General features: G+C 34.6%; 1 protein-coding gene across 1 annotated transcript in view; it reads left to right on the top strand.

The window, feature by feature from the left end:
* The window catches only part of PRKCD (protein kinase C delta), a 63595-nt gene that overhangs the window by 26175 nt on the left and 12306 nt on the right, over nt 1–25114 (top strand). Inside the window, exons 2-12 of the mRNA XM_026724708.2 lie at nt 4221–4356; nt 8738–8937; nt 10201–10261; nt 15405–15561; nt 16590–16621; nt 17034–17119; nt 18729–18858; nt 19249–19349; nt 21057–21153; nt 23097–23218; nt 24620–24793. Coding sequence (XP_026580493.1) covers nt 4242–4356; nt 8738–8937; nt 10201–10261; nt 15405–15561; nt 16590–16621; nt 17034–17119; nt 18729–18858; nt 19249–19349; nt 21057–21153; nt 23097–23218; nt 24620–24793 — 1275 coding nt within the window. The 5' untranslated portion in view covers nt 4221–4241. The remainder of the gene's footprint in view (nt 1–4220; nt 4357–8737; nt 8938–10200; nt 10262–15404; nt 15562–16589; nt 16622–17033; nt 17120–18728; nt 18859–19248; nt 19350–21056; nt 21154–23096; nt 23219–24619; nt 24794–25114) is intronic.

Below are 25114 nucleotides of genomic sequence, written 5' to 3'. Positions count from 1 at the left end.
TGTTGAATCTTAAACAAAAATTCTAGCTTTTTGCTCAGTGTGACATTCAAGAATCTCAATAAAACTATTCTTGTAAAAAAAGTTTTCTTAGAAATTTTAGTATGTCACTTCTTAAAACACTGATAAATGTTATTTCCAAGTAAAAAGAACAACATGTCATCGTTCCCGTCATGTTGGTAGAACACAGTGGCTTGTTTTTGTGCCCTAGCTGAGGTAATTTTATAATGCAGGAGAAACCACTCAGTTCAGAATATCCATCTGAGTGACTAAACCCTAATGTTACTTAATTGCGTACAGGTAGTCCTCCACTTATGACCACAATTGAGCCCAACATTTCTGTTGCTAAGTGAGACATTTGTTAAGTGAATTTTGCCCCATTTTATCACCTTTCTTGTCACAGTTGTTAAATGAACCACTGCAGTTGTTAAGTTAGTAATAGTGTTGTTAAGTGAATCTGGCTTCCCCCATTGACTTAGCTTGTCAGAAGGTCACAAAAGGTGATAACGTGATTCCAGAACACGGCAACCCGAATAAATATGAATCAGTTGCCAAGCATTTGAATTTTGATCCTTTGACATGGGGATGCTCCAATGGTCGCAAGTGTGAAAGACAGTCATAAGCCACTTTTTTCAGTGCTATTGTAACTTCAAATGGTCACTAAATGAATCATTGTAATTTGAGGACTATCTGTATTATAGGGTTTTCAGTGCTGGGACATGAACATAAGAAAACAGTATTTATTTTTAATATTATCTTAGGTGATAGCTGTGTGGACTGTAACTTACATATAAATTATATGAAAAACTTTTATTTTCTCTTTTTGGAATTTTTCTACATTCAGATTCTGATATCCTAACACATGTAATTTTAAGCACCTTTGTGCAGTATGCCTTCCTATAAATATCTCTTTTCCTCAGATTAAAAGAGCAACATTTCTTTATCGTGTGATTATTTTGGTTGCTCTTTATAGCTTTTTTTCATTTCTAGAATTATGGAAATGCTGCTACTATATTATTTCTGTAGGCATCCTTTTGTGCAATGTCCCTTGTGGATTTATGCTAAACACCTCCTTGTTCTTTAGGGATAGAATGAAGGCAAGCTAGGTAGGTAGGCTTATCCAGCGTGGATATTTTTGTATCCTTTTTTTCTTTCTAGGGTGGATTTATCTGTGTACTGTGTGGTATTCTTAGTAGTTGACCAAGAAATTGAATAAATAAAGATTCTGGCGTTATTCTCAATTTCTTCTTGAATTCATCTTTAGAAGAAATTTATCTTTTACACAGCAGCTGCAGGCAGATGGATATTTTTGTCCACCATAATTCCAATAGCTTTCCCATGTTACGTAAATCAAACTTCCAATCAGAACATTAGAAAAGTTGGGATTTTACTTTTGCATCTTTTCCTTAAAAAGTAGTCTCCCACAGAAACTTTAAACCTGCCTTCAAATTTATAAATTAAATTTTTATTTTGCTGATTATTGCCTTTATCTTGAAGTGAAAGAATTACAAGGGTGACATCTTTATCTATTATTGCCTTGATATAAGCATTAAATATTGATATCGCTTGATTAATTTATGTACCTGACGTATATCATTGAGCAAACGGAAATTATTTTGAAATTAGGCATTCCTTAAAACCTGTTGGCTGTCAATGTTTCCTTGTTAAATTCCTTTTATTAAAAGATGGTTGGATATACATGCATTTCTTAATATTGAAATGAAAATATTTTCACTACTTAAGTAACATACAGTATAACAACATTATAGCAGATGGTTGCAAATAATTTGAGATAATTTAAAGAGAAGAGTACACATGTCAAGGAGTCACATATGAATAGAGCTAAGCTAGGATCTGGACAGAAACAGCAATATTAAAAGTATTTAAAACATAATATATATTTGGTGTAATACTGCATTTTCTTGAAAACAGTATGAGAGAGTGACACCTACTGACTAATAAATAAGAATAAAAAACCTGAGCTAAATGGACTTTTTCTGCTGATCTGAATTATGGAACATATGGACCAATTGCATGATTTAAAAAGAAAACTTACAAATGAATGTGTTATATAGAATAGAACAGAACAGAATAGAATGAGCTGGAAGAAACTTTGGTGGTCTTATAGTCCAACCCCCTACTCAAGCAGGAGAGCGTATGCTATAAGTAGTTTTCTATACTCTTCTTAAAAACCTCCAGTGATGGAGCACGCATGATTTCTGGAGACAAGCTGTTCCACTGGCTAATTGTCCTTACTTTTAGGAAGTTTCTCCTTAATTCTAGGTTGCTTCTCTCTTTTATTAGTTTCCAACCATTGTTTCTTGTCCTGCCCTATGTGCTTTAGAGAATAATTTGACCCCTTCTTCTTTGTGGCAGCCTCTCAAATACTGGAATACTGCTATCATGTATCCACTAACTCTTCTTTTCTTTAGACTAGCCAAACCCAAATCCTGCAGCCATTCTTCATATGTTTTAGTCTCCAGGCCTTTGATCATCTTAGTTGCTCTTCTCTGAACTTTTTCCATCTTTTTTGTAATACTGTGATCAAAATTGGCTGCAGTATTCCAGATGTGGATTGCAGTATTCCAGGTATGGGAATATGTTAAGGAAAGGAGTAGAAGACTCATGGAACAATGTTAATAGAATAGGAATTATAACTCTGAATTCATATTTTAATTTAATTGATGAAACTATATATGCATGTGTTCCATAATTCTAAACCAGCAGAGACACTAGCTCTGATCCTCATAATTTCAGTCTATATTTTATTTTACACAGATGCATATCACTGAGAGAGCAAGGGAGGGAACAAATGCAAGCAAATGAAGCTACTGATTATGCTGCACAGGAAAGAGAGGGGCTTAGTACTCTGTTTTTTTTTTTTTAAAAAAAAGACATGGAATGAAATTGCTTAGAAACAGGAACAAACTAAATTCAGATGTCTCCTTGCTATTTGTTACATGTATCAAATGAAATATTTGACTTGCTAGTATACATGTCCTACAAATGTTTCTCCAAGAGAAGTTACACAATTCCATGCACAGGAACATTTCAGGATGTGTCAAGATAGTGGGTGTGAACATGGAATCAAAACTTCTAGGCAGGCTTTGATTACAGAAGTGTCTGTCAGTTTGACTCGATTCATACATCCCTGTTTGTTTGTTTTTGGATTTCAAAGCTGCCTGACTTAAAAAAATAAACAGAAGGGAAAATACATTGGACAAGCTCATTTCTTATTTGTTCTTATTTGTTTTAGACAAGAGAGATGAGAAAAACTGCATAGTATCACTGATATACCTAACTTAAAGAATTATAGTTAAGTGGGTCACTAATACTAAATATTCAAATTATTCCTTTTTTAATAAGTCAAGGATCAAAGTTACGCTACATATACTATTTTTAGGAACTCTTATATAGTCCACTATTTGTTCTGACATACAATATACACTCAGAATTTAGAAATCTTCCTTTGCTAAAAGTCAGGTGAATCTGATAGTATTTTTATTAGCTAAATCTGTAGTAATTGCAAATTAATTTACTCAGATGTATCTACTGTCTTTTAAAAGCATACAAATTATGTTGTATATCTTGTGCTCCATTGTATTCCATTTAAATATGGTTTAGGGCAGGGGTGGGATTCAATTTTTTTAACAATCGGTTCTGTGGGTTCTTACTTGGTGGGCATGGCTTGGTGGTAATGTGACTGGCTGGATGTGGCCAACTCAACATCACTCACATTGAGGCACGCATCTCCTTGCCTGGCCTCTCGTGACTGTGGGGATGCTGCAATAGTCATAAGTGTGAAAAGTACCAGCAAAGGAGGGGGAAAAAAACTCCAGAGAAGTTCCTGAGACAGGAAGTCTAGTCCTGCCAAGAATGTAATGAGGGTTAACGGAGAGGCAGTTTGTGTAAGCAACACCAGAATGTTTCCTTCCTGCCTTCCTTACGGGATTAGGCCAATAATTTCTTCTAACAACCAGTTCTCTGAACTGCTTAGAATGTTAACAACCGGTTCTAGCGAATAGGTGCGAACTGGTAGAATCCCACCCCTGGTTTAGGGATTTAAGAATGTGAATATTTATGAGAAAACAAAGACAGATCCAATAATAAAAGTGGAAATTTGTAAGCAGATTTGAAAAAGAATTTATTTATGCTTTCTTAATTCTTATTTTTACTCAGTATAATTTTTGACTTAATACCATTGTCTGGTCTTTCTTCTATAGGTGATTGCTGAGCTGTGAATTATGGCACCCTTTTTACGAATATCATTCAACTCTTTTGAGCTAGGACCAGTCCAGAATCAAGGAGAGCAATTACAGCCCTTCTGTGCAATAAAAATGAAAGAGGCATTGACCACAGGTAAAATAAAATGACTTTGATTGTGTTTTAAGTGGATCTCTTCTCAAATAGTCTGACAAAATTGCAGTTCAATCTTGTGCATGTTTACTTAGAAGTAACCGTCTCCAAGTTAATAGGAAAATGTTATTTAAATTTCAAATACAGCTGGTGTGTCAAAACACGTAAGACGTTTCTAATATAAGGGTTGGATTTCTTTTAGCAGTATTCAGGTTACAAGCATGGGTTGGATTTGGTTCTGCTCCTTTAGATCAGAAGTTGATCTGTTTGTTTGTTTAAACTGTTTTATTTATTTATTTGTCAAATTTAGAAACCACCCGTTTCCCTCAGAGTAAAAATATGCAATTTTCGCTATTATTTGGAACAATGATAATTTTGTATTATCTGAACTAATGAACTTCATTTTCCCTTCAGCAAAAATTTCATATCTTAAGTGTTCTCCAGCAAGTAAAACAAGTTAATTGTTCGTATTTTATTTTTTACGGAAAAGGGACAATTATATGCATAGGAATGTACCCACGTACCCCCAAAAAACAATTGGATTGTTTGTTTATGCCAAGTGACTCTGGGCAGCTAACAAGGGTTAACTCATAACTAAGCCAGCAGTGTATTATTATTAAAGGCAATCTAATTTTTTTTTTGTCATTAGCATCACCGCCATATTTTATGCATCAACTTTCCTCTTAAAAGCCCAGAAAATTAGAGAAAACAAATCTATTTTATGTTTGCCACTTATTTTCATTAGTCATTAAATTGAAAGGGAAACTGCTATTAAGTTCTCTATGACTTATCTAATTTTTCATGCAGGTGAGAAAAGAAAGTTGCTTTTTGGAATGACTTGCTGAGACATCTTGAAAAAAATCTTTTTTGGTCTCCTATCAAAATTCTCCCTGCCAACCAAAAAAGTCAAGGAAGCAAATAATAGGTTCACACACTGTATGAAGGCATAATTTGGCTTATTTGGTTTTGGTTTAGGATGAAGTGTGAACCCACCTCAATCTTTAACCATTTTAGGGTTCTGAATATAACAAACTGAATTTTTCTGTATTTGTTCTGAAATGGAAGAAGCATTTACCTATAAAATTATAATTTTAGAGTATACAAGTGAAACTCCAAAAATTAGAATATCATGCAAAAGTTCATTTATTTCAGTAATGCAACTTAAACGGTGAAACTAATATATGACATAGACTCATTACATGCAAAGCAAGATAGTTCAAGCCATGATTTGTCATAATTGAGATGATTATGGCTTACAGCCCATGACAACCTCAAATCTACAATCTCAGAAAATTAGAATATTACTTGCAGTCAATAAAACAAGGATTGTACATAGAACAATATCGGACCTCTGAAAAGTATAAGTGTGCATATGTACTCAGTACTTGATTTGGGCCCCTTCTGCAGCAATTACTGCCTCAATGCGGCGTGGCATGGAAGCTATCAGCCTGTGGCATTGCTGAGGTGTTATGGAAGACCAGGATGCTTCAATAACGGCCTTCAGCTCTTCTGCATTGTTCGGTCTCATGTCTCTCATCTTTCTTTTGGCAATGCCCTATAGATTCCCTATGGGGTTTGGGTCAGGTGAGTTTGCTGGCCAATCAAGCACAGTAATCTCACAGTCATTGAACCAGGTTTTGGTGCTTTTGGCAATGTGGGCAGGTGCCAAGTCCTCTTGGAAAATGAAGTCAGCATCCCCATAAAGCTCATCTGTGGAAGGAAGCATGAAGTGCTCCAAAATCTCCTGGTAGACAGCTGTGTTGACCCTGGGCTTATTGAAGCACAGTGGACCAACACCAGCAGATGACATGGCTCCCCAAATCAACACAGACTGTGGAAACTTCACACTGGACTTCAAGCATCTTGCAGTGTGTGCCTCTCCATTCTTCCTCCAGATTCTGGGTCCTTGGTTTCCAAATGAGATGCAAAAGTTGCTCTCATCAGAAAAGAGGACTTTGGACCACTGAGCAACAGCCCAGTTCTTTTTTTCTTTAGCCCCGGTAAGACGCTTCTGACATTGTTTGTTGTTCAGGAGCGGCTTGACAAGAGGAATACGACATTTGAAGCCCATGTCCAGGATCAGTCTGTGTGTGGTGGCTCTTGATGCACTGACTCCAGCTTCAGTCCACTCCTTGTGAAAGTCCCCAACGCTTTTGAAGGCCTTTTCCTGACAATCCTCTCCAGGCTGCCGTCATCTCTGCTGCTTGTGCACCTTTTTCTTCCACACTTTTCCCTTCCACATAACTTTCTATTAATGTGCTTTGATACAGCACATTGGGAACATCCAACTTCTTTTGTAATTGCCTTTTGAGGCTTTCCCTCCTTATGGAGGGTGTCAATGATGGTTTTCTGCACAACTGTGAGGTCAGCAGTCTTTCCCATGTTTGTGATTCCTACTGAACCAGACTAAGAGACCATTTAAAGGCTCAGCAGGTGCTATGGCTTAATTAGCTGATTAGTGTGGGACACTTTGAGCCTAGAATATTGAACCTTTCTACAATATTCTAATTTTCTGAGATTGTGGATTTGGGGTTTTCATGAGCTGTAAGCCATAATCATCACAATTATGACAAATCATGGGTTGAATTATCTTGCTTTGCATGTAATGAGTCTATCTCATATATTAGGTTCACCTTTTAAGTTGCATTACTGAAATGAATTAACTTTTGCATGATACTCTAATTTTTCGAGTTTCACCTGTAGTTCAAGGATACATTAAGTATTTTGAAACAATGCATGCATAAACTGTTCAACAAAATGCATACTTTTGAATTTTTGAATATTTTATGAATTCAGGATCATGATACATGTATAATGTATGTCAGTATATTCGGTATCTTTAATTCTTTATGCATTAATACTTGAGCCATTAATAGTTGATGCTTTATTGTGCTTGTGTTCAGATGTAATAAAATAATTTCTCCGATGTTTAGAGGGGATGCAGATATTATCTTAAAAACTAAAGTGGGAAATAATATACTTAAGGCCTCCTTTCAGAAATATAAAGTGCATTTGGAGTTCAGTGATTCCTTTTTTATTTTAGAAACAAATGATTTCATGCTGTGTCAAATCAGTGCATCTTAAGCTGTCCCAATGCAGTGAGAAAATACAAATTTGAACATGGAATATTCCATGATTTATGATAAAGAAAGACCATTTATTTCTCTAATAATTTTGATTAATGTTAGTTCATCCATATCAATGCCACTTATTCAATTTGATCTTAAAATAGTTCATGGTAAAAAGCAGCAACAAATCAATGTAAAATGATAGATGGAAAAGGGAAAACAAAATAGGATTTCACATCTAATATGTTAAATATTACCCATGGCATTTTCCTACTAGTCTAGCTCATTATTTTGTAGCTTGTATTTGGACCAGAGTCAGCAAAGAATAAAAGCAATTGTTTTCCAGTGTTGTCATGGAAATCTGACCAACATAGAAATAAAGAAACAAACAAGCATACCTTAGAAAGAGAATTACATTGGAGTGATTCAGACATTAAATAAGAGTTTTTTTGTTTGAAGGTTTTTAGGTTTTTTGGGGAAAGGAGATTTCACCCCAGTACTAATTTAAGCCACATTATTCTTGCATAAATGTAGCCAAAATTATACCATCTATTCACTATAAAAAAATAAGGGGGACATTCAGTGAAATCTTGGTGAATCTTGAAAAACATGTTTTTTTTTAAAAAATGACAATCGTTTGGAAAAAGGAATAGAACATAGATTCAAGGAACATATTTTAAAGAGACAGGAAACCCCATCTTCATCTGGATAGTTTAGGTCTTACAATTCCTTTGGAATCCTTTGGTTGTGTATATATACTTTTGGATACAAGGGAGGTACTGTGCACTGAAGGTGCATGGTAATAAATTAATGAGAATCCATTTGCAAATGAATGGTGAATGAATGAGTTGAGAGAAGGGTGAATAAATGGGTTGAGAGAAAGAGAAAGGATGAGAAAATTATGGTTGGAATTGAAAAAAATCCTCTAAAGAGAGATGACAGAAGTTTAAAGAACAAAGACAGCATATGAAACAACATGTGGATTTAGTGGAAGGATGGTTTGGAAGGACAGAAAGCTACTGAGAGTCATAGTTAATGGCTTCATGTAAACTAGATTTAGTTATATATCATTTTGTTTTCTAATGCCTTGATTTCTTTGACTTATCATTTCTTACTTCTTCAATTCTTGACCTGGCAACAGTGAAGGTGCCAATACAAAATAAATATGAATAGGTATTGATTGTAAGATTTATAATTTCTTTAAAGTTGTTGAAATATTTTTCCCTTTCCTTAATTAGTAAATTGACCATATATAGTTTTAATATGTGATAAAATACAAAGCTTTTCTTGTCAATACATTTTTGGGGTATTTACAGAGAGAGGAAAAACTTTGATTCAGAAGAAGCCCACAATGTATCCCGATTGGAAAACTTCCTTTGATGCCCACATCTATGAAGGACGTGTGATTCAGATTGTTCTCATGAAGGCTGCGGAAGAGCCATTGTCTGAAGTGACTGTAGGCGTATCTGTTTTGGCTGAAAGATGTAAAAAAGGCAATGGAAAAGCAGAGTTTTGGGTGCGTATTAACTTATGAGATCAATTATTGTGGTCATCATTTACCTTGGACCACTAGAGTTCAAAAGTAGAACATTCAACAGACATCTTGCTTCCAGTAAACTTATTTATTTAGCCTCGTACAGCCTTCAGAGACAACTGGAGATAGTGCTTTCCTTGTGATGTGATCTTCTGTAGGTAATTTCCTCCTTGAGCCTGATAGTTGTTACTATTAAGGCTTGGATACCAGTTTGATTTAGAGAACATTTTGTGGAATACCTTTCCTTTTATAACTTAATGGTATTTTACTATACCTGTCTCAGAAAACTCCACCCAAATTTGGAGGGTTCCTAAAACTGATAGAAATGTCAGGGGTATAATTGTATTCCTAGAGAACTCCCATGAATGTACACTAACATCCACTGTCTCATCTGTTTAATATATAGACAAATTATTTCAAACTTCTTTAATTTATTCTTTTATTATTTCTTATGGGGAAAAAAACCCAGAAACCCCTTCTTTTATTTTTTTTCCTTTTTTTAAAAAAAGAAGCACTTTCTCTGTGTTATTTATTTATTTATTCCCCTCTGAGTACATAGCAGAAAGGAAGTGCTTCCGCTGAAAATAACATTTTTAATAGTACATACATTATATGTTTTAATCAGATGTTGGCAGTGGGCTTAAAAGCATCATCCTTTCCCCTATTCTAGAATGCTCCTGGACCCATAAAAACTAAGGACGCTCTTCAGCAGAAAGGACATTGTGGAGTATCTTTAGACCAGAGCACTACTATTTCTTTGCTAGCTATCATTAAAAGGGAGACAAAAGTCCTTTGCTTTGGGAAATTGGAAGGATTATGACTGGGTTATAGGGGTTGCATCCAAGGCATTCGGGAACCACAGGCAACCTGCAGTGCATCTCTTTGTTCAATTTATAGGGTTATACAAATACCCTGATTATTCATCGGTTCCTAATTAATAAGAAACCCTAAAGATCAAGCCTCCAGAAAGGGAGGGAGGGAGGAAAGAAGGAAGGAAGATTCGAGGAAAGCAGCTTTGCCTGTGTCTTAACACTCTAGGACAGGTGTTTTCAACCTCAAGAACTTTGCGTTGGGCTTCACCTCTCAGAATTCTTGAAGTTGAAGTCCACACATCTTAAAGTTGTTGAGATTGAGAAACGCTGCTCTAGGCAATCATCATTTGGGGCATTTTTAATTCTCCATGGAAAGATCATTACTGAAGTTTACCAAAACTGGCAAGTAATTCAGATGTTTCTTCTTTTTTAGCTTGATTTACAACCTCAAGGAAAAGTACTCATGGCTGTACAATATTTTCTAGAAGATGGAGGTAAGAAAACTAAGCCTTCCAATAGGGAAGTAAAAATTAATTTGGCGTATAATGCCCCATAACGTTCCAATATTTTCCTGTATGTTTTGAAAAGAATAGTTAGTGATTAGTTGTTAGGGGCCAGTCTAAACACCTTGAGCAGACTGATTCTCACCTAAACCACAGGGATTATCTGAAATGAGTGCACTGGTAAAAAGGGTAGTTAAGGAGACACCGTTGCAGATTATATCAGCTGATGTGGAGTTTGAGATTGTTTGCCATCTCAACACAATACATGAGTATTCATTTAAATGCAGTCATTGAAATGGAGTAATTACAAGCAAAAAATGAACAGTTAAATGTACAGCTTTTGCAGTTCATCATGCAAACAGCACATTTTCAACTTGCCTCAGGCATCATATCATAAATGCTCTGTAGCAGTGTCTAAAAAATTGGATGGGACTCTTGGCCAGGACACAAGCTTTCTGGCCCAATACAGCCAACCAGAGTCACTTGCTTGAAATAGGTGGCAATAGAAATTGAATTAATTAATTAATCTATGTGGAATCTCTGCTCATCATCCTTCAGATTTCAAATGCAGGGACTTCCAGCACATTTCTTCAGCCTGGACTGTCCATGCAAATAGGTGGAACTAGACTCAGTTATCTCCAGAAGAAAAGGTTAAATACAAGAGTAAAGGAGCTTGTTTATATTGTGAGAGCTCACGACATTGGGTGACTGCATGTCTAGAAAAAAAAATATATCCAACGAGGTTGCATCTGATCGACAGCAACTCCAAGACTAGGGAACCATAACCTCTCTAGCCCCAACTCTAATTATAACACCTAGTCAATGCTTGATCTTGCCTTTAAAGATCCAGATCCCTGGATTCTCTGTTCTCTGAACTCATAGCATGATTGATTCTGCCGCACATATCAGTAATTTCACTTGCGGAGACTTGGCCGAATTCCAAAACTTTCAAGTTTTTGTGTTTGTAAAGAGAATTGATGTGTGATCCTATCTGCACCATGGAATTGGCTAAAGGTTTAGAATAGAATAGAATAGAATAGAATAGAATAGAATAGAATAGAATAGAATAGAATAGAATAGAATAGAATAGAATTCTTTATTGACCAAGTGTGATTGGACACACAAAGAATTTGTCTTAGTGCGAATGCTCTCAGTGTACAGAAAAGAAAAGATACATTCATCAAGAGTCAAGAATCATAAGGTACAACACTTAATAATAGTCATAGGGTACAATAAGCAATCAAATCTTATTAGGAAACAATCAATAAAAATTGTTAGGATACAAGCAACAAGGTAACAGTCATACATTCATATGTGGGAGGAGATGGGTGAAAGGAAGGATGGGAGGATTCATAGTAATAGTAATGCAGACTTTGTAAATAGCTGGACAATGTTGAAGGAATTATTTGTTTAGCAGAGTGATGGCATTCGGGCGGAAACTGTCCTTGTGTCTAGTTGTTCTGGTGTGCAGTGCTCTATAGCATCATTTTGAGGGTAGGAGTTGGAACAGTTTATGTCCAGGATGTGAGGGGTCTGTAAATATTTTCAGAGCCCTCTTTTTGACTCATGCAGTATACAGGTCCTCAATGGAAGGCAGGTTGGTAGTAATTGTTTTTTCTGCAGTCCTAATTACTCTCTGAAGTCTGTGTCTGTCCTGTTGGGTTGCAGAACCAGACAGTTATAGAGGTGCAGATGACAGACTCAATAATTCCTCTGTAGAATTGTATCAGCAGCTCCTTTGAGCTTTCTGAGTTGGTGCAGATATACTGGAGATGATTAAGAGCCAATAGATTTTTTTAAGATATGGAAAAACAGATTCAATCCAGGGTGAAATGCCCAAAAGGATTTTATTGAATGGATAATACAGTATTACAAATTTCCTCAGCTGGCTCAGTAATTGTATCTCCGCAGGTATATCTGCACTACCTGCTTGCCAATCTTCCAGTACGCCAAAACACATATAGAGAAACTAGAATTCAGTCTAGAGACTGCTGATTTAGGCATTGCATGGCTCCGTAATCATGGCCTTGAAACCATCTAGTCAGAAAGAATCATTTGCTAGCTTTTTATCATGTGATATTTTGATAGATGATTAAAAATGTCTTTTATAATATATTTATGTTAAGAAGATATTTTTAGGTATCCAATACCAAACATTAAGACTAGCCTGATCTTGGACCTTTAGGAAACACATAGAAAATGCCAAATGGAAGCAGGGCAATTATATTACTTTATATATTTTGCCATCTCAGCAAAGGTTGTTCTTTAGAGCCAAATTTAATATTCTATTTTCATCATTTCCATGTGAAAAATCAGGCATATGAAAAATTCTTATACCTTGTTGAACCTGTCCCTGCTATAGAATTAATTCTTCATGTGTTGAAATAACAACTGGGAAAAAAATCTTCCTTATTACTCCCATGCTCCATGATGCTCCTATGAATTTTATATTTTGTATTGATCTCCTCTTATTTAGGAGAGAAAACTGGGGGTATGTACTAGGAATCACTTTTTCTTTTTGATACTTTCCTGAGCAAATTGTTGGAGCCCTCAAAACAGTCCAGGGTCTCCTCTCCTCTCTAAGTCCTTTTATAAGAATGTGAGCTTGTTCACTTCAGCCTATTATCCAACTTGGATTGAAAATGCTGATGATGTCCTAAAGCAGAGCAAAAATGCATTCCTTGCCCTTGCTCTTCCCTGTTTCTAGCAAACTCTGCTCAAAAAGAGGATGTTTCTATGTGCCTCAAGATTCAGCTTCAACCACTTATTTCCCATGCTAAGAGACCCCTCCCGATGGCCATGACTCTGTGGAAAGCAGACACAAAGTTTCTGATATTGCTTCATCATTCCTTCACTACTTTTAAGTTCATAAAAGTCTGTGTGGTGGAGTCTTGTGATCTTAGGAATTCCAGCTAAGTGCTTGGAAGGAACATTTGTCCTTGATTCTCTTATCGCAATAATTGGCTTGAGGAAAGAGAACAGAATACCACAAAATACATTACTTAGTTAGCATACTAATAGAGAACATCTCAAGGTGATTTGGAACTGCAGTAATAGCTTTCCCAGAGGCTCCCAGTTTATGTCTCCTTATTCAGCTCATAAACATGGTACATTCTATGTTATGATGGAATGTGTCTCATATGACTAATATTAATTACTTGTAAGATGTCAGAAGCATCATTTCCTTTCTTTTCTAAAACAATTACGGGAGGACCTGATCAAATTAGGAATCTTATTTAAGTGTAGTTCAAAGGGAAATGAGCAGACTTTTAATATTTATTCTTTATTCCTCTTGATTTAATAGATTACTGGGTAGTAATTTAAATAGCAATTAGGTGAGACCAATTCAGACCAATTTAGTAGATTATTTTGTAGTAATTTAAATAGCAAATAGGTGAGACCAATCACCGAAAGATCATTTAGATGCCCAGTTTTTCTTTCCTAAATCTGCCACAGCATTGACAATAATATGCTTATTGTGATCAAAAATCAAGAACAAGATTGGGATCATGACACTAGGCAATGATTTAAAGCCCTTTCATAGGATTTATCTAGTTTGGTTTGAAATCTATCCTTATATTCTTGTGTTTTTTCCAAAATGTATGAGTAAAGCACATTTTTTATCATCTTTATAGTGTAACAGTTTGGCTTCCCTCCTAGTTTTAAACATATTTGCTAGATTCAGAGGCAAATGTATTTCTTTAGGTGACAATCAGAGCTATTAGAATAATTTTCCACACTGAAAATATGCTGCTTAGTTTCCTTGCTTCAGAATGCAAGATCCAGAAAATGCAGCTGTTCCATTCACTTTGAAAGATAGCGAGCATTAAAGATGAGTAATGCATATACCCAACAATAGTTTTGAAGTAGTGATGCTCTTTTTAGTGTAAGACTAATCAAGCTGATTCCAACTTTATATTTTCCACAATCAAAAGAAAATAACACTTTTGTTGGAAGAATACATAATTCAGGAAAAATATGGTTCTCCTGTTCTGAAACCCAACTATAATTTCACACACCCCATAAGATGTCTTGCAATAAATTACGGTAATCCTCAACATACAACCACAATGAAGCCACAAATTTCTGGTGTTAAGCGAGATATAAATTGAAATTAATTCAATTTATGAATGGATGGATGGATAGATGATGATTATGATTAATAATAATAATAATAGCAATAGCAATAGCACTTACATACCGCTTCACAGTGCTTTCCAGCCCTCTCTAAGTGGTTTACAAAGTCAGCCTATTGCCCCCAACAAGCTGGGTCTTCATTTTATCAACTTCAGAAGGATGGGAGGCTGAGTCAACCTTGAGCCGCTCAGAATCGAACTTCTGGAGTGACCAGTGAGTTAGCCTGCAGTACTAAATTCTACCATCACAACTGTACCACCACCTCTTCATGATGGAGGAGGAGAGGGGGGAGAAATGATTACTGCTCTGCTATCTGGCTGAAAATTCTGGAAATATCTAGAGGACACTAAGCAAAGAAACCTTTATTAAATAACTGCTTACTCACTCTCCATATTCTGTATGCCATTAATCTTTAATGGTCAGAAATAGTAAGGCGTAGTCAGAGGTGGGATGCTACCGGTTCTGTCCAGCTCTATAGAACCGGTAGCTCTGAAGAGCAGCAGACATAGAACCGGTTCTGTGTCTGCTGCTGTTTGGCCCACCCACCTGCCCGGGCTCTTACCCGACCTTTATTTCCTGCTTTGTGCAGCACAGCTGAGGTTGAAAAAGCAGTAAAAAAGATGTTTTTCAAATGCTGTGCACCCATGCGCTGAATACTGAACCAGTAGTAACACCGGTTGAATCCCACCATTGGGCATAGTGCTTTTCCTCCAGCATTGTATTTATGGCTGTTGTATTTATTGCTGTATATACTGTATATTTTACAGCAGGCATGAATTTGAAAATGTTTTTGAACATTTTCATACAGTGTTTGAAAAAACTCACTTCCTGGTGAAGGAACAAACACATAGGATTTTGTTAGATGTTTATATTACATATAAGTTTATTATACCAATCTGTTAATTAAACAAGTGGTTGGTGAAAATTAAGAGCATACAGTCAAATGAAGACCAGCACTTTCTATAACTTCACTTATGTTTTATTCCTTTACTTGAAGATTCTTTGCAATCAATAAGAGAAGATGAAGGAACTGTGACTATAAATAGAAGAGGCGCAATCAAACAAGCAAAGATCCACTATATTAAAAACCATGAGTTCATTGCCACTTTTTTTGGACAACCTACATTTTGCTCTGTGTGCAAAGATTTTGTCTGGTAAGGAAAATAATGCTACCTTTTAGATGTCTGTTTTTAATGTATATTGTTCTACCACTGAAGAATTTCCATCATTTTTCTTTCATCGTGAGATTGAATATGAGGTGTCTATTATAACCTTATTTTTCCTCAGAGAATTTCACCCTGTTTTCAGAAAGCCCTAAAAAGTTTAATCAACTTATCTGACAGTTAATAGGAATTAGTTAACAGGGAAATTAACTAATGATGTATGTAGCTTCATGGTCACCACACATAATAACCCTGATAGATTTCTCCCCTTTAAAAAGAACCTGATCAGATTTCATGGATAATGACTCTGCCTCCTTCTCCCATGGGAATGACTACCAGGAGCCAGATCAACAATGCAGAAATGTTCCTGGCCACCTTAAGATACTAAAATTAGTGCCACATCCAACAGTAATACCAGGGTCTATAATAGAAGCATAGTTGATTCCATTCTGGTTACTACATTCTTATTTTTATCAAAAATCAGTGTCAAATTTTCTATAATCTTATTTCAAAATGGCTCTAAAATGTCACCATTAATAATGAAATCTGATTTGGGCAGTTTTCAGCTGCTTTTGGTACAATCTACTTAGTAGTCTTCTTAGTTTTGTAATAGCTTCCAGATAAAAAATATCTTTAGAGAAGCAACAGCACTTCAGAAGAGTGAACACTCTTTGTGCTTATCCTTTGTGCTTCCATCCTACATTTGGAACTAAAAGTTCATTTTTTACCATTTATTTCAGCGTGCACTTAGTTTACCATTTTCTATTGGACTGAACTTTCTTGTTTGATATCATTGTCCTGATCCAGGACAGTTGTGAAATTAGTGTTTTTTATTAGCATATTGAAGGCATGTCACTTCAAAAGCAATCTGTTGCTCCTTTAAAAGAGAGTATATACAAATATGAATTAGAAAGAAATAAGCTTTGTAAACACGGTCCTGACTAATCAAGTAGTCTCTGCTACTTAGATGTGAAGATTTTCTTCTATTCACGGTTCTTTTCTGTCTATTTCTTTTATAGGGGGCTAAATAAGCAAGGATATAAATGTAGACGTAAGTATGCTGCATCAGTTTTTATTTTCATTAATTTCAGTTTTGCTCAGAAGATATACTAATGAATAAATACTGATATGCTGACTGAAATTTTAGAAACTATAGAGATATATTTATAATAGTTTACTGAAGCAAACTATACAAGATTAAACTATATCAGAAAAATAAGTTTATTGTACATGATAAAATCATGTAATAATAATAAAAATATTATTACCATCAAGATAAACAAAATTATAATGCAGAAACTAAATGAAAAAGAATAAAATAATTTAATTTGCTGTTTTGTGACATAGCAATATTGATTTAAGTGTCAATTGATTATAATTTGTGGGGTTATTGAATTCCCCTGGTTTTTTCCCCAAATGATGAAATTTAATTTTTTGCACCTTTTGTTTCTGTTGTTTTGAAGAATGTAATGCTGCTATTCACAAAAAGTGCATTGATAAAATCATTGGGAGATGTACTGGAACTGCAGCAAACAGTAGAGATACAATGGTAAGTAATACAGTGTCTTACATTAGGTAATGTTTATTCTTTGACAAAAAAATCTTAAAACAAACTCTGAATTTATATTTACACATGTCTAATTTGTTTATAGCTTTCTTTTGTTTAACATTCCCTTTCATACAAGCTAAGTTATCAAAAAGAAAAAGGGCCTATGTAGAGCAGAGACAAAACAATGTAGATATTTTCCGTATGTTTTGGAGAAAATCCTTTCTTCAAGAACCTAACCATTTACAAACATAACTTGAAATGTCCCTTTTGAATTTTTTTACATACTGGATATGAAACAGAGCTCATAAGAGATTATACAAAAGTCCTCAAAGAAATTCCAGGAAACTCTGCATTCTGTTCACAGTCCTTGCATGGATTCTATCTTGTAAACACTAGCTGGTCTCTGTGACCCAGAAACAACTCTTCAAAAAATCTTTTTAAAATGGATTATCTCTGGCCATTAGTTTAGATCAAGACCTCATTGCTCCTGTAGTTTAGTCACACCCTAAATCATTTGGTAGCATATAAAGAATGTGCAGTTTTCTTAGAATCAGCCTTATGTGGATGGATTGATCAAAGATTGCTCCTTGAATAGAAAAAGCACACTGAAAAATGGCAAACAGGGACTGTCAAGTCTCTCATTTTGGCTCTGTGTGAAATAGGCAAAAACATGAGAAAAGTACTTAATGCGATTTTCTAAACTAAATTTACTAGAGTATTTACTTAGCAATATGCCATGGCAAGAAGAATTTTAAAGTACTTCTAAGCAATTTAATAATGAAACATAAGAATAAAAACCAATTTGGTGGGGATCATATAGACAAAAACAATTGATTAAAATGTTAATGAAATAGCTGAATTCTTTTTTTAAAAAAGACACCTTGCACAAAAAAGAAAATGCTTGAAAGATTCTTCTAGTATAAGCATGAATTCAGGTACCATCACATTCTCAAGAATGTTCTTGTGGCTGCTGGGATTTAGGTATTGCAATAATCTTTACCACAAACTGAAATCTAGGCAGCAACAAGCGGGTAGAACATGCTTGAAATTATTTATTAAAGAAAGATTTGCATATTTTACATTCAGAATGCGAAATTTTGTTTCTCTGATATGGAGCCTATATTCTGCATTTTTTAACCTCTGTGGAATTGATCAGATGTATTACTTTTTGCTAACATTGTCTGCTTCCCCACATCTGCTCCCTGAAAAATAGACGATTTTTAGAATGCTAAATTAATGCCCCATATTTTCAAAGAAGCCCAACTCACTCTAAAAGCTAATTGAATTAAATTACTGGATGATCCTTGTGTCTGAATCCAGATTTCAGAAGGATTTAAACACATAGAAGTTTAACATTGAAAAGAATGTTAGCATAGCATGGTGGACAGAACAATACACCAAATGTTTTGATAAATGTATTGCTTTGTGTAGGCTATAAACTGTTTTTTCTTTCAAATAAATACGAGATTTCTAGACATCTATGATAAATGTACATCAGTTTTTCAGCAGTTACATAACTGTTTAACTAGATTTGGCATCGGAAACTTGGTTATCGTGAGAGAAAAAGGCTTGTTGTTTATCCTTTATTCTAATATAACTGTATCTTCAGTTTCAGAAGGAGCGCTTTCATATTGATATGCCTCACAGGTTCAAAGTTTATAACTATATGAGCCCTACTTTCTGTGACCATTGTGGTAGTCTTCTCTGGGGACTAGTAAAACAAGGATTAAAATGTGAAGGTACAGTCTTTATTTTCGAACATTAAAGGTTTAAAATAGAAAGCAACAACAACAGCAAAAAGATCTGTGAAAGGCAGGCTACAAATCAGATTAATAAATACATTTTCAGGAATATGAAATATATATGATTTTATTAGACTAGACAACTTGCAGCAGTATTTACAACTAAAAATACACAAATGATCTCAAAACCAACACTTTTTGTTGAGGGATGGGGTTTTCACTGCATTTTTTTCTTTTTATACCGAAAGTAGAAAAATTGTATGTTTGGGTTGAGTTAAAGAACAAGGTATCACTTCCAGTTTAATAATTGATAAAAACAATACTAGATTGTTGATATGCTTACAAGTTGTTTGTTACTTTTTATCAATAATAAACTATTTTCTTTAGATTGTGGAATGAATGTGCACCATAAATGTCAAAAGAAAGTGGCAAATCTATGTGGAATCAATCAGAAATTATTGGCAGAAGCTTTAAATCAAGTTAGTCAGGTATGTATTGTTCCCTTTAAATCAAGTACATTTAAATCTATAAGTAAATCCAATTTTGAATTCCGAATGATAATGCTATATTATAAACGTTGCTTATATATTAACTTTAGTGCTTTACATGTAATAATAATGATGATGATGATTTTAAAAAATCTTGTTTTAGATACATTGCAGAATTGTGATAAGACTTTGCTCATATCTATATTAGCTATTCATTTGTTTCCTATTCTAAATTGTCACCTGATAAATGATAATCATGATGAGAAATAGGAATGATATTGTGCTTTATTCTAATCCGTTTCCTTTGCCCCCTATCCAGCTGAGCTCATAGAACATTTCATGATTTTATAAAATCCCAGTTCGCCATTGTATCCAAAGCAGCAAACTATGAAATTAGTCCCTTAAATATTAAAAGTAAAACCAAAGAATCATATAACAACTGAAGTTATTCTAATATCTTTAGATCATTACTTGAGGATTTAGAATATAGTATCAAGAGTCTATTCTCTAAGTCAATTAATAATCACTAATTAATTTCACTAAGCTTGATTTCCATCTTTAAATTTGGAAACATGTTGCTAATTTTATAGAAAATGTCTATGTAGGTGGAGTCAACTGATGTTCCTTTGCAACCCTTAATATCACATGTTGTGCCATTGTTTTGTGTTCAATTGTGAATTTTGTAAGAACATGAAAGCAGCAGAAAAAGGATATAAAAATACTTGAAGAAATCTGATGCCTTAGGCAATGATAGGATCTGAATAATTGAAAATGAGGAAGAGAAGGAGAAAAAACAAAATTAAGAATTTTAGTTAAGTAGCCCTTGACTAAAAACTGGTTGTTTAATGACTATTTGAAATTACGACAGCCTAGGAAAATACTTCTGGCTATTGTAAAATGTTGAGCCAACCCCTGCAGTCAGATGACTGAATTTGGGTTGCTTGGCAGCCAATTTGCATTTATAATAACTTGTGGTATCCCATAATTATGTGAGTGCAATTTGAGACATTTTTTGCTTGCTTCAACTATTCAAGAGAACGATTTTGTTTAGCTACTACATGATTCATTTAACAATAACATAATTTGGACTTATGGCATGTGATTAACTTAATGACTGCTGTAAAAATGGTAAAAAATTTGATTTGGACCTGTGGGTGCCTCAATTTATAACACAGGACCAAAATTCTGATCCAAAATGTGGACATAAATTGAGGATTATCTGTAAAGACTATATGAAAAATATATAGGTCAGTTGAGGCTTTGGTAGTAATGAAGTTAAAAAACTGCCCACCTTACATACTGTACTATGAATCTCTTCTGAAATCTGTAAATAATTGCTTGTATAATATGTAATATGAGTACCCTTATTCACACATTACTATTAAAAAAAAACACCTCTACATGCAAGTACAGCTTATATGAACAGGACATTCGTTATTTCTCATGAAAATACTCCTATGCCTTCACAAGTGTTATCATAAAGAAATATGTGGAGTTTGTTAGCTATGAAAATAAATGCAGTAACTTTTAAAATCCTCCATTATTATTTGTTAAAGATAAGAAATCCACACTTACTTATAATGAAAGGGAAAGCTTCCCTTAGCTTGCTAATGTTAGTACTGATGCTTATTTAAATGTTTGGACATAGCTATATGAAAAATTATGTACGTTGATACTAAAATAATTGGAGTATATATTTCTTTCCAGAAGTCTACCAGAAAATCTGATTCAGGATCAGTAGAAAGCGTTGGAATTTATCAGGATTTTGACAGGAAGCCTAAAGGCTTTCGTGTAGATATGGCAGGTAAAGACAAAATGTTTCTTTTCATTTTGAAAGCTCCTTCTTGTAGATACTATTTTAACATCAACCAGAATGGCCTTTTCTGCTCAGGCATGTATTCTGTGAAATTCCTGTACTGGTTTTAATTCAACTTGATAATTGACATCTTCTGAAGAAACAATTTCACTAGTCATGGCTTCTAATTTATATATTACATTGTATTTTACATTGTAGATTTTATATTTTAATGTTATTCACTCCCTGGAGGTGCACAGCATGGCAGACAGTTTAGAAATATTTAAATATATATATAATATATATAACAAATTTCGTGAATTTTTTAAAACTTGAATCCACTTTGAGATAGTAGCATATGTATATTTTTTATTTTAAAAAATAATTTTGTTACTTCGTTTGGAAATAATTTCATAAGTATATGCAGAGCCAATAATCTTTTTCATAACTATTCAGCATTAGAACAGATCAGTTCAAATTGCTATGTTTTTAAACTTGAATTGATTTTGGTTTAAGGCCTTTACAGATAGATTGTGCTGCACTTTTATCCAAGAATTAGTGTGGCTTTGTAAAACATCTCTGCCAAAGGCTAGTCAGCTTAATTGGAGTCTTGTGGGATTGGATAAAGAATGATAAGAATCTTCTTTGTTAGAACACTATTTTGGCTTTCCCATCTTGTCTCTCTTTCACCTGGGCTTGTCTGGAAAGTGTCCCAGGCAGCAGCCAGTGGGTGCCAACTCTTCTGTCTTCTTTGCATTATGCAAATGCTATTTTGAATTGCAAGGCAGTTTTGCTTAAGAATCTGAAGACTGAAGAATCTAAAAAGTGCTGGGTTAGAGGATAAGAGAGGAAACTAGATTTAAGAACAGTTTTTATCCAAGTGCAGTTTTGAGTTTGAATGCAGGGTCATAAGATTTTTGTGGAATTTAATAGCTGAGAGTAATGGGGTATTTACATTTTTAAATTGTATAGAGATTATTGTATGGTCTGTTGTGTTTAATTTTATTTTTCTTTCAATGGTGTTGTCCAGTTTTACTTGTGGAAGAGCACCTCATTTCGTTGCACCCGCTTGCGAGTGTAATGACAAATAAATTCTTATGTCTTATGTCTTATGAAACTGATATAAACTGGGTTGATGATTTTATTTGTACTTTTTCTTGTGAGTAGTACTTTTGCTAGAGTGCAGGTACTGTTGCAATTGCTACATGGTATGTAAACAGAAGGATGGCATAATGAAATATAGGTAAAGTTGTTCCTGCCTCTTTACACTTAGGCAAGAGAAACCAAAAGTACACATATAGACTGAGTGAAACCTGGCTTAATAGCAGTAACTGTGAGAGGGATCTTGGAGTCTTAGTGGACAACCAGCTAAATATGAGCCAGCAGTGTGCAGCAGCCACCCCAAAAGCTAATGCAATCCTAAATTGTATTAACAGAGGAATACAATCAAGATCAAGTGAGGTACTAATACCACTCAATAAAGCCTTAGTAAGAACACACCTAGAGTACTGCATCCAGTTTAGGTCACCACACTATAAAATATGTTGAGACTCTAGAAAAAGTACAGAGAAGAGCAACCAGGATGATTAGGGGACTGGAGACCAAAACATATGAAGAACGGTTACAGGAACTGGGCATAGCTAGTCTAGTGAAGAGAAGGACCAGGGGAGACATGATAGTGGTCTTCCAATATTTGAGGGGCTGCCACAGGGAGGAAGGGGTCAAGCTATTTTCTAAAGCACTCGAAGACCAGCAAGGAATAATGGATGGAAACTGAACAAGGAGAGATTTAACCTGGAAATAAGGAGAAACTTTCCGTCAGTGAGAACATTCAACCAATGGAACAGCTTGCCCGTGGAAGTTGTGGGAGTACATAGAATATCTTATGAGCTCTAAGTGCTATACAAAATATTTAAATGAAATAGCAAAAATCATTCATTTTGTCTTTGAAGATAATTGTGAATATGATAAGCTGTGGGAGGGAAGATCATCCTCACGACTATCAACTAAGAGAAAATTCAACATAGATAGTTTTGCATTCCATAAGGTTCTTGGAAAAGGAAGCTTTGGAAAAGTAAGTTGAAGATACATTGTTGTTAAAATATCTATTTTCTATATAGAATATTTAATTACTAGCTGTCTAGTAATGCAAAATATTTTGTTATTTTGGATTAATTTAATATGTTTAATTACATATGCACATGCTTATTTAAATTCTTTATTTTTATTTTTTTGAACATAAAGACTGTAAAGCACTGATGATGTGGCATATTGAAACTGATCGGTGGCAGAATTGATCAGCCCTTTGTATATAAAAAACGGCATTCAGCGTTCAGTACAAACATGTATTAATTTCCAATGCAAGTTTCAATTGAAAGTTTCTAGTATGAATTTCCTGAACTAGAATTTTAGTAAATATGATTCTGTTCAATTGATATAAGAAATTTCTTTCAAAGTTTTGGTATGTAATTACCATACAATGAGATACTAGCTTTGTCTTGAAGTGGAACAACTTGCCCTCGGAAGTTGTCATCACTTGAGATTTTCAAGAAGAGATTGGACTGCCATTTGTCAGAAATGGCGTAGGGTCTCTCGTTTGGGTAGGGAGTTGGACTAGATGACCTACAAGGTCCCTTCCAACTCTGATTATCTGTTATCTGGATGTTTTACTTCATGCAATTTTATTCTACATAGAAAAATTACAAATGTATAAAACTCTTCCATTTCATTACTTTTGTCCAGTTTGATAGCACTTCACATATCTGGGAAAATTCTGCTTCTTTAACATATCAGCTAGCAAGGAGTCCTTTTCTGTAGCGTTGCTTTGAAATGTAGTTTTCTTAGAAATAAAGCCTAAACACACATTCTGCCATTTTGAGGCTTGCTAAAATGTCTTTATTCATTTAAGTATTTAAGATCTCCTATAAATAAACTACTTATACTGTTGTTATATTGTTTTATTATTTTTGGATGTGCAAGAATTTGGCAGAAGAAACTGAGCTTGCTACTGGGGTTGGGAGGTATTCTAAAACATTGCAGGAAACCACCTAGAATGCCTGTCATCTTGTCCATAAGCCTCACAGGGCCAGGGGATTTTTGACAACTTGTCCCTAGTTGTTGGGACCGGACAGACAGAGTCAATAGACTTCATAAAAATAAAGAATATTTCAATGGAGCTTAACTCCAGATAAAGACACACACATGTGATAATTGCCTTATCTCATTTTTTTTCCAATTCTCAGTCTATTCTACAGCCCTAGATTTATTGGGAATCTCTAATTGGACATCCTGTTTAGCTTTCTGAAATCAGGGAGAATCATTTTGAGGTTGCCACCTAGTTAGTGACATAAGTACAATTACCGATTACTCAAGGACTGGATAATCCCAGCAGTGTAACAAAAAGACAATTTCAGGAATTTAACATTTGGAAAAGTTCCAACATCTAACTACATTCTATCTATCTTTCACTTCACAGGTGCTACTGGCTGAGCTTAAGGGGAAGAATGAATTCTTTGCAGTAAAAGCTTTGAAAAAAGACGTGGTACTTATTGATGATGATGTGGAGTGTACCATGGTGGAAAAGCGGGTCTTAGCACTTGCGTGGGAAAATCCATTTCTTACACATCTTTATTGCACTTTTCAGACTAAGGTATAGTGCAACATTCAATTATCTTTTTTGATATGATAGATACTGACAATGTATTGGAGGCTTATTTGATGAATAGTAGAATTTAGTTAAGACAGAAATGCAGAATTTAAGACCCCCTGGAAGAACATGCACCCTGTAAAGGTTTTAAGTGTGGCATCCAGAGACTCACATACATTTTTGTTGAATTGTGTATTTTAAAGTAACACAAAGGGAAAATTAAATATATGATTGGGATGTAATCATATTTATATTTGTTTTAATTATGTATAATTATAAATAGATAATGTCAACTTAAATTTTTGTTTTGTCCTCAATCATGCA

This window comes from Pseudonaja textilis, chromosome 2, assembly GCF_049901715.1.
Source record: "Pseudonaja textilis isolate UNSWEBS1 chromosome 2, rPseTex1.2, whole genome shotgun sequence".
NCBI lineage: Eukaryota > Metazoa > Chordata > Lepidosauria > Squamata > Elapidae > Pseudonaja > Pseudonaja textilis.
This window is presented reverse-complemented; position numbering and strand designations above follow the sequence as displayed.